Raw genomic sequence first — 10,423 nt, 5'->3', positions numbered from 1 at the left:
GGGTATCCGGATCAAACCTAGAGTTTCTGAACAGGATATCTATTCTGATGGTACAGCTCCTGGTATTTCTAATCCCAATCGTGATTGCAAGGCATTCAGCAGCACCGTTTAATAAAGAAAAGTGTGTTGTTTAACATAAAGGTGTTGCAATCTGGGATTTGTGGGAATCAATACCTTTGTACATTGCATCTTAAATTCTACTTATTATAGCCTTGCTAATAGCCTCATTGATTCCTGACTGCCAATAATGGGGGGGGGGGTTACTAAGGAAGAAGATACATTGAACAGACATTTAAGGAGCCTTAATTTATAATTGTTACCCATCCACATATCAGGCTCTTCATTTGTCACTTAGAAAATAAATGAAAACTAAAACCTTCCCAGCCTAGTAGCTCCTTGCACTGGCTTTGCGCTTAGACATGAAGATATTTCCATTTCCCTTTGGCAAGATTACATTCCTGTTTCTAATCAATCTGATTGCAAACTCAGAAAGGCAATAAAAATAACTATTGTTTGATAGTTTAAGGTGCTGACCTTAAAAGCCCTGAACAGTTTAAGCCCAGTATACCTGAAGGAGCATCTCCGCCCCCATTGTTCAGCCCAGACAATGAGGTCCAGTTCTGAGGGCCTTCTGGCGGTTCCCACACTATGAGAAGTGAGGTTACAGGGAACCAGGCAGAGGGCCTTCTCGGTAGTGGCACCTGCCCTGTGGAACACCCTCCCATCAGATGTCAAGGAAATAAACAACTGTCTGACCTTTAGAAGACATCTGAAGGCTGCCCTGTTTAGGGAAGTTTTTAATATTTGATATTTTGTCGTGTTTCTGTTGGGAGCCGCCCAGAGTGGCTGATGGGTGGGGGAAGAAGAAGAAGAAGAAGAAGAAGAAGAAGAAGAAGAAGAGGAGGAAGTGCTGTCATTTAATTGGACAAATGTGACAAACAGAAACTTTGTGTGTAAGATGTTGATGTCATAAAGGGCCCCGGTACATATTCTGTTTAAAAGATGAGCTATACCAGTTTGTAAGTTTCATATGGACCTTTATCACGGTTTTTCTTGTTTTCTTGTCGCATCTTTGGATGTTGTACAAACGTTACAACAGGGGCAACCATTAAAGCAAGTTCAGGATGAGGATAGCCCTGTTTCCTTGATTGTGGACTTCCCCTGCTGCTGCCATCCCTAGGTCAAGAACTTACCTTTGGATCAGGGAAAGGCAAAGGCAGTGGTGTCAGCAAAGACCTGCTGTGTTATCTTTTGCCATCAAGGTTGTGGCAAGTAGCCTCAGAATTCCTATGAGGAAAATGGTGACAGCTGTTTAATTTCTGCCACCTAAATATGTCTGGATGACTCCTAGGTCCCATCTGCAGCAGAAAAAAGAGATGTCTTCTTCTGCCATTTCCCCCAAATGCAAATTTTTGGTCTTCAGGGCTGGGGGAAGCAGAAGTGGCAGAGCCATCGTGTGCACCTCTGAGCCTTTTGCAAGTGCTCAAACCAGGTGCTGTCAAGAGCTTAACCATATCTCAATCATACTATCAGATGTTCATGCATCCCTAGCAAAATCATTTAAGCAATGATTCAGTTCATTCTTTAGCAGCTGCAAAAAAGGAATATTATCTACCCCTATCAAATTTTACTAACTTCTTGAACCTCTCATATTATGACAATGGATACATCCCATTTAATTGAATCCTTGCTGTGAAAGTATGTTGCCGTTTTGTGCTCTGTTTCTTCCATACATACTCTGCTGAATCTATTTAATTTATCTTATCTGTATTCCAAGCAAGGATCTATTGAAACGAGACAATATCTAGCTTACTTTGAATTATTATGACCTACTTAAGAGTTTCATTGCAATGATGCCCGATTTAGTCCTGTAATTTATAGCCAATTATGAAAGGCAAGATTATTAGGTTATTATTATTATACGCATTATAGATTTTTAAAGGAAGTTGTCATGTCTAACAAATGTCATCATTTGTGGGATGTGGCCTATGTTCATGGAATGTTGATACAGTGGTGCCTCGCAAGATGAAAATAATCCGTTCCGCGAGTCTCTTCGTCTAGCGGTTTTTTCGTCTTGCGAAGCAACCCTATTAGCGGCTTAGCAGATTAGCGCTATTAGCGGATTAGCGTTTTAGCGGCTATTAAAGGCTTAGCGGCTTAGCGGCTAAAAGGCTATTAGTGCCTTAGCAGCTTAGAAAAAGGGGGGGAAGCAAAAAAAATCGCAAGACTTGCAAGACGTTTTCGCCTTGCAAAGCAAGCCCTTAGGGAAAATCGTCTTGCGAAGCAGCTCAAAAACGGAAAACCCTTTCGTCTAGCGGGTTTTCCGTCTTGCGAGGCATTCGTCTTGCGGGGCACCACTGTACTAGCAAAGATTGGTTTGCCATTTATTCAGCAGACTTTGAAATGTGATCATGGTCCCTTCCTTTGTTCCAACTTTCCTTTCCTTTGACCTCTGATTTCCTGCCTCTGCTTATCCCTGAGATTCTCACATCTGTCTGGTAATTAAGCTGAATACTTACCCGAGACTGCTTATTGATTCTTCTCTTTTGCTCAGTTCCTGAACCACTCAGAAGCAATGTCACCAATGTTGCTGTTGTTTTTTCCCTAAATATTTTTTTTTATTAAAGATTTTCTTGGTTTACAAAAGCACGTGCATTGTCTCTTTCTCAGATTGTAAAGTCTTTTCTACAGATCAGAACATTTGATATGAGACATTTGTGTTGTATATAGTATAATGTCGGGGGAGAGGAGCGGTAGGGTGGTGAAACTTATATAATTTTATGTAGTGTACGTGTGGGGTTTTATGTCAGCGTCAACTGGGTAGGTTCTCTTTTCTTTTCGCTTATTTCCTTGTTAGTGGGCCCAGTGAGTGGTTGGTTGTCTGTAGTTGGCTGCAGTGAAATTGGTCTGCATTTGTGAAGGGGAGAGGAATTGTGTCATGTAAGCCATATCGATTTGTATGCTGTCAATGAGTTCTTCTTGTTGTCTTGTTGGGCTGTGTATGTGTGGCGTTAAAATGTATGCAAAGGGGGAGACAAAAAGTTAATAGGTAGACCAATAGAAAAGCCAGAGGCGGAGCTTACCTGTTTATAAACGGGCTTTTGCCCGAGGTATAGTTGGTTAGTTGGGAAAAGGCAGTTGGGAAAGCAGTTGGCAGACAGTTGGAAATAGAGAAACGGTTAGTGCAGTTGGTTCTTGTGTGAGGGTGTAGCCTTATGAGGCTTTGCCCTCGGGTGGGAAAAATATTGCGCCCGGGAAAGGGAAGTGGGAGTCAACAGACACTCAAGGAATAGTTTCGGAGAAAAGGCTTTTATTTCTACCATCCATGAACTGGTAGAAGGAGCAAGTGTGATAACTCACAAAAGCATGCACGAGTTCACAATCATGTGCACAAGCATATATACCCCTTTCCAATTCCCTCCTCCTTTCTCCTCCCTCAGGAGTCCTGCCTATGAGTTCCTCTGAGCACGAACAGAAAGCTGTCTTGGGACTCTTGGACTCTTGGTGCCCTTCCCAGGAAAGGGGTTTCAGAGTGTTCAGATATGTTTCAATCTCTTGTTCTGGCATGGTTACCGGACAGAAAACAAGTTGCAATGTGGTTCTTTAGCAAGGCCAGAAGGCATGAGAAAGGCCTGAGAAACAATGGACTGTTCTCTACCTTTGTTACAGCATAGCGGAATGTTTCTGATGCTTAGCTGCTGAGAAAATGATTTTGAAAAGCTTTGAGAAGCTTTGAGCCTGCTTTGGTGGGGGGTGACTTCGGGCCTAGGTGGGATCACCTGTTCTCACCTCCTACAAGGGGAGGTAGAAGAGTTAGAGACAGGATAAAAATAAGACTAAGTAGGTAAAGAGTAACAACGTTTGGAATGCAGTTAAAGTTTATTGGTGTCTGCAATAAACTACACTCTTCTTTGTTAACTTAAGAACCTGACTGAGACTAAGAGTGATTTACCGGAGAGGACCTGGTTGGTGGCAGCGGATTAGTGGTGTACGGGTCAATAGTCTGTGAGACAACTGGGGGCTCCGTACGAATGCCACAGTATGTGATAAAGGGGAGCCATAACGGGGTGAAGGCATCCTCTTCTGTTTGTCCCTGTATCAGTTTCAGTCTGTTCATTAGCTTTTCTAGTAAGGCTGTTTCCCATACAATCGTATGGGTACCACTGGTCCATGTCCACTCCTGACAGGTCTTCCCAATGTCTGGCTATGATGCTTCTGGCCGCTGAGAGTAGGTGGGTTGTAAATGCTTTATAATGGGACACAGGTGGTGCTGTGGTCTAAACCACTGAGCCTAGGGCTTGCCGATCGGAAGGTCGGCGGTTCAAATCCCCATGGTGGGGTGAGCTCCCGTTGCTCAGTCCCAGCTCCTGCCAACCTAGCAGTTTGAAAGCACGTCAAAATGCAAGTAGATAAATAGGTACCCCTCCAGGGGGAAGGTAAGTGGCATTTCCGTGCACTGCTCCGGTTTCTCCAGAAGCGGCTTAGTCACGCTGGCCACATGACCCGGAAAAACTCTCTGCGGACAAATGCCGGTTCCTTTGGCCAGTAAAGCGAGATGAGCGCCACAACCCCAGAGTCATTCATGACTGGACTTAACTGTCAGGGGTCCTTTACCTTTTTTTTTTTTAAGCCCTTTATAATGTGAGTGGGCTCTTCCATGAACCGAGAAACCAATATCTATCACTTATTTGTAGCCAATGTATGACACCTTCCTATATGTTTTTGACACGATATATACAAGCCTACATTATTGGAAATACAAAAGTTTTTATTAGGCAGAGTCATTAGATTAATAGGTATAATTAAGGGTTTTTTTAATGGCATATTATATAATAGTTCAATTTACATTTTGCAGAGGATATTAGTTTCCCCCCTCTCCTTTGTGTGTGTGTTGCGGGGGTGGGGGTGGTTAGCAGCTGAATTGCAGGAGTAAAACCCATACTCTATATATCTAAATCTAAGTATATAAAAGCAGCACTGCTCACATGGGGAAATTGTTGATTAACTACCATAGAAGTATGATGAAGCTCAGATGCTAATATTTACTAAGAGATTTCATCCACAGTTTCATATTTTCCCTCTCCCAGTTGGGCAGGGAGGAACACAGAGAAATTGCAAACTGTGGGACTTCATTATGCCATTGCAGAACTGGGATAAAGTTTCATGATACAACTTTTCCTTTGATTCCCATTTAGGTCACAAGTAAGACCAAATTCCAAAGGGAAACTGTGGGGCCTGCCTGGTGTTTTTACATGATGAGAATGTGTCCTTTTATTTGAAATGCATCTCTGGGTTATTCGTTCATTATTATTTTCCCCAAAATATAGTCCAACCCACCACATGGCCTGAGGGATGGAGGACTGGCCCATGGCTGGAAAAGGTTGCTGACCCCTCCATTGGAGCCTCTGCACAATCTTAAAAATGCCATGATTGTGGTGGCAACACACTAAAAGGTAAAGAACGACTGGATGGTTAACAGTCCAGTCAAAGGTGACTATGGGGTTGTGGCACTCATCTCACTTTCAAGCTGAGGGAGCCGCCGTTTGTCCACAGACAGTTTTTCAGGTCATGTGGCCAGCATGACTAAACTGCTTCTGGCACAAAGGAACACAGTGACGGAAACCAGAGTGCACAGAAACGCTGTTTATCTTTCTGCTACAGTGGTGCCTATTTATCTATTTGCACTGGTGTGCTTTTGAACTGCTAGGTTGGCAGGAGTTGGGGCAGAGCAACAGGAGCTCACTCTGTCGCTGGTATTCGAACTGCTGACCTTCTGAGTGTCAAGCCCAAGAGGCTCAGTGGTTTAGACCACAGTGCCACCCATGTCTGGCAACATACATACCCAGCAGTGACCACAACAGGGAAACACCTAATGTGCAGGTTTATGGGATGCGTATCCAGGTAATATTTTCCAATACATGCTTGAAGCACCTCAGATTGGTACTCCCCAAACAATGTCTCTGGCATAAGACTAAATTCTCTTCTGAGCTGGCATAGTGAATTAAATATGCTATTCGAAATACAAATAGTTCCGCTATGTGACATCTCTATAATATATGCTACCGTTGCCTGCTTGATTTTCTTCATACAAAGCACCATCATGACAAATACCTTACTTGGCTTTTTGTGTTTCATAATCTGTGGCCATTTCGATTGTTATGCGTGCAACCACTGTTTTTTCCCTTCCTGGAACCAAAAACATAAATCACGCCTTAATTTATGTACGCATTTACTGGAAAATTGTTTTCAAGGGCAATTCACTTTGACTGTCTTATTTGCAAGGCTCCTCTTCTAAACAAGCTTGAAAACCTAACAGCAAATCCCAAATTGCCCAAGATGAAAAGAGTGCTTCAGAGCATGAGATAAAAAGGATGCCTTGAAACATCTTCACTAAACTCTTCATTGTTTAAGCAATTTAATGGAGCATACTTTAGTGCCACAGGATATTATATGTGCTCATTAGCGAGCATGAGCCGTTGTCCCACAAAAGGTACTATTCAGGGAAGGATGAGAGGTCACTGTTTTGCATGTATTAAGGTCCTGGGTTATTTGCCATCATCACTGAAAGGATTATCTGAGACCTGATCTGTGCTTTGTCTGACTACATCACAGGAACATCTCCCTTGACAGCCATCCTAGAACCTGCTTTTTTTGCTGCACCTGACTACAAGTATGGGAACCCGACTCCTGTTTTGCTGACCTCACTTTCAAGATCAGACCTTGACCATAGGACCCTGGATGTGGGTTTGGTCTGCATTTCACTCCCCTTGAACCTGAGCCCAGATACGTTCTACCTAGGGTAGACCTCCCAACCCCTCGCCCCACAGCAGGACATATTCCTTGAAGCAGAACAGCTGTTTGTGCATGTGTGTGTGTGTGTCCCCTTCACTAGCTTCAGCCATACCCATTGGGAAATCCTAGTTTCTTGACCCTTCTTTCCTCAATTCCAAGACCTCTTCAGCATTATTTTAACAGTAAACAACTGAAGGAGGAGAGTGCTGACCATCCCAATCACCCCTCCATCATCCAGCATAAAATTTGTCTTGGCACCGAGGGAGGAGTGTACGTACACCTCTCTTATATTTGGAAAGATCTGAAAATACTGGGGGTTTGCATATGAGTTCATTGCAGCATGTGTCGATTTACCAGTCAAGTGCTATTTCATGATGTTGTTGCTTTGAGAAGATTCTGGCTGATAGTTTTGCTCTGGAGTTGATAGTGCGAGATCACATTAAATAGTCAAGTTGAGGAAGCAGGGGAGCTATGAGGGTGAAACAAAGATATATTTAAAGCAGCACTTTAAATTGTTCTGGCTTTCCCCAAAGATTTCTGAGAACCGCGGTTTGTTAAGGGTACTGGCAGCCCCCCCCCCCCCAATTTATGCAGGGGTTATGTCCCAAGGCACTGCACACATTAGTGAAATTACGCAGAATTGAAACCCATTGAAAAAGCCTGCAAACATCCCATTTTGCCCCCCACCCCACCCCGTTCCACCCTTTTAGTGAAATTTCAGTGTCATCTTGATGACATTTCTGAGTCACTTCCAGGTTCAGCATGATGCACGTATACACAATCACGCACATATTGAAGAAGCACAAATGGAGGATTGCCTGTACTAAGAGTTGCGTGTTGAGTCACAGTAGCCCCCCAATAATTCACACTTCACACATCAATTTTTGTTTAAGGTTTTTGGCATAATTTTGGCCACAACTTTATTCAAATACAAAAAATGTGAGTGGTTGCTTAGGCATTGGTTATGACTATCTGTCCTTGCCCTCAGGGACAGAGCTGGTCTTCCGGACACCGGCGGAAGCCAGCGTGGGAAACAAGTATTGGGTGAGAATGAAGCTGGGTAATCAGACTAACACCTCTCACCCTCATGTTCCGGTGGGGTCTTGACCGGCCCAAGTCCGACTCCGGGGACAAGGACGAAAGAATGTCAAGCCCCTGGATTTCCTTTAACGGAATTCCCATCCGCATCATTTGGAGGGGTAGGCACTTACCCCTCCAAGCACCAATTTAACCAATGCCTAACCGCCAACCTTACAAGTTGTGACGATTTGCTACGTAGTAGGCAAAAACCAAATGGCACCAGCCAATCAGCCAGATGGCAAAATTCCTACTAGGCCCCCGCACCAAGGCGGACGACCCCATGACAGGCAATAGCAAGGTCAAGCGAGCAAAACAAAAAACCACCCTATAAAAGGGCGGGAGGGAGGGCGATCCGATGCAAAACGGCCAAGAGGCCGTGCCAAAGTCTGGCCCCTGTATATATAGACTCTGACCCCTCCTCCGAATTGGCAACAATCAAAACACCCCAGCAACCCAGTTTAACCATCTAAATGGTCGGGCTTCAACTAAATTTGCCTAGTCACCGGAGGGTGGCCTGTTCCCAACCGCAACACGTGCTCTCTGCTAGGGAGAACACGCTTTGCGTGTTGAGTCACAGTAGCCCCCCAATAATTCACACTTCACACATCAATTTTTGTTTAAGGTTTTTGGCATAATTTTGGCCACAACTTTATTCAAATACAAAAAATGTGAGTGGTTGCTTAGGCATTGGTTATGACTATCTGTCCTTGCCCTCAGGGACAGAGCTGGTCTTCCGGACACCGGCGGAAGCCAGCGTGGGAAACAAGTATTGGGTGAGAATGAAGCTGGGTAATCAGACTAACACCTCTCACCCTCATGTTCCGGTGGGGTCTTGACCGGCCCAAGTCCGACTCCGGGGACAAGGACGAAAGAATGTCAAGCCCCTGGATTTCCTTTAACGGAATTCCCATCCGCATCATTTGGAGGGGTAGGCACTTACCCCTCCAAGCACCAATTTAACCAATGCCTAACCGCCATGGAGCCCTCAGCTCCCCGCCAAACCACTCACAGCCCCAGCCAAGACCTCAGCTTGGCCACCACCGCACCTAGCCAAGCCTCATTCCCAGAAGCAGAAAGGTGCACACCATCAGCTCTAAAGAGAGCTGCCGCATGATAGGAGATTTCATGGTGAAAAATCACCTCTCCACCCAGCTCCACAATCCTTCTGGAAACAGCAGCGTTGATGCGCTTTCTGGCCCTTTCCGTGGCCACCGGGCAACGACTTCCCAACCAAAAATGTCGTTGCAAAAGCTTAGACCAAAATATCTTTGCTGTGGGCACCATTGCCTGCAGCGTCTCCAGGTCAGCCATAATTGCAGCACGTAGCGATAAACAGTCCATGGCAACCAGGTCATTCTCCCCCAGCTGCACCACAATAGCCTCTGGCGGCCCTTCCAAGAGCAACTGCCTTCGAATCCTTGGCAAAAACTCTGACCAGCGCATTCCTCGTCTGGACAGCCAGGACACCCGAACATGCGAAGGAAGGCCAAGACCTGGACCCATTGCGGACTGCCGTGCTGCAACACCAGCCCAATGGATGATGCTGTGCCCCACCATCCAGATGCGTATGGCTGACAGACCTGAGATAAATAAACAAAGAACAATATAAGATACCAAATCGTTAGCGAACATATCTCCTGAACGCATTCGACTTCCAACGACCCAAATCCTGTATTCGAGCAGCTGACAGACCCCAATGCACTGCCGTAATGGCGGCCCCTATCCGGAAGGAATGGGGGGCAAAATCAGAAGCCACGCCACCACAGGCCAGGATAGCCTTACGCATCACCCCTGCAAACTGGTGCCTTGTTAGGGGTGACCCATTCTCGTGCCGGAGCAGTGGCCCATCCCCTTGCGCCCTCACCACTAAATACTTGTTAACATCCTTTACTGGGCAAGGGCCTGTCGCCCCAGTGGCAGGGAGACGAATGAGAGCCCCTTTGCCCCTCTGATCCGTCTTTGAATGCCTAATCGTAATTCTCAATTCCGCAGGGGATAGCTGCACATCCTGGAGCAGAAGGCCCCTGGAACGACCATCCCTGTGGTCTTCCACCACTAGTTCACCCACTCTCAATGCTCCAAAGAAGGCAATTGAAAAGGCAGCCGAAAACAGGCGGGCCTCATAATCAGACCAACACACCACCCGCAGTCTTTTGCGCATCTTGCTCAACAATTCAAAAGAGATGGGGCGTCGGTTTGGTGGCCGAGAAGGACAGAGTCGACCCCAACCCTCAAGGGCTCTGCGAACAACAAACTTCGCACAAGGATCGGTGTCAAAATATATCTTACAGAAAAATGCAATAGCAGCTGCCTGCATCCTAAGTGTCTTGCCCACACGCCCCATCTGGAATAAATGAGCCAAATATTGTAGCACCTGCGATGAGGTGGGTGGGACCCCAGCTAGCCCCCCGGCTGACTGGCGCAGAAATGCCAGAAAATCAGCCCAAGCTTTTCCGTAAGATCTCAAGGTAGAAGGGGAAACCGATGCCGCTACTCCCTGAAAAACTAATCGCTGCCAAGGTTCCAGAGATGATCCGGGAAATATTCCGGA

The 10,423-nt window shown here is 45.6% G+C and overlaps 1 protein-coding gene across 1 annotated transcript; it reads right to left on the bottom strand.

The window, feature by feature from the left end:
- Nucleotides 1-8,312: 8,312 nt before the first annotated feature.
- Nucleotides 8,313-10,033, bottom strand: LOC144327572 (uncharacterized). The gene is made up of 2 exons (XM_077927801.1): nt 9,565-10,033; nt 8,313-9,452 (listed from the first exon to the last, which is right to left on the bottom strand). Exons 1-2 carry the CDS (start codon nt 10,031-10,033, stop codon nt 8,878-8,880), a joined length of 1,044 nt encoding a protein of 347 aa, XP_077783927.1. The 3' UTR covers nt 8,313-8,877.
- Nucleotides 10,034-10,423: the final 390 nt, after the last annotated feature.

This window comes from Podarcis muralis, chromosome 4, assembly GCF_964188315.1.
Source record: "Podarcis muralis chromosome 4, rPodMur119.hap1.1, whole genome shotgun sequence".
Taxonomy (NCBI): Eukaryota; Metazoa; Chordata; class Lepidosauria; order Squamata; family Lacertidae; genus Podarcis; species Podarcis muralis.
This window is presented reverse-complemented; position numbering and strand designations above follow the sequence as displayed.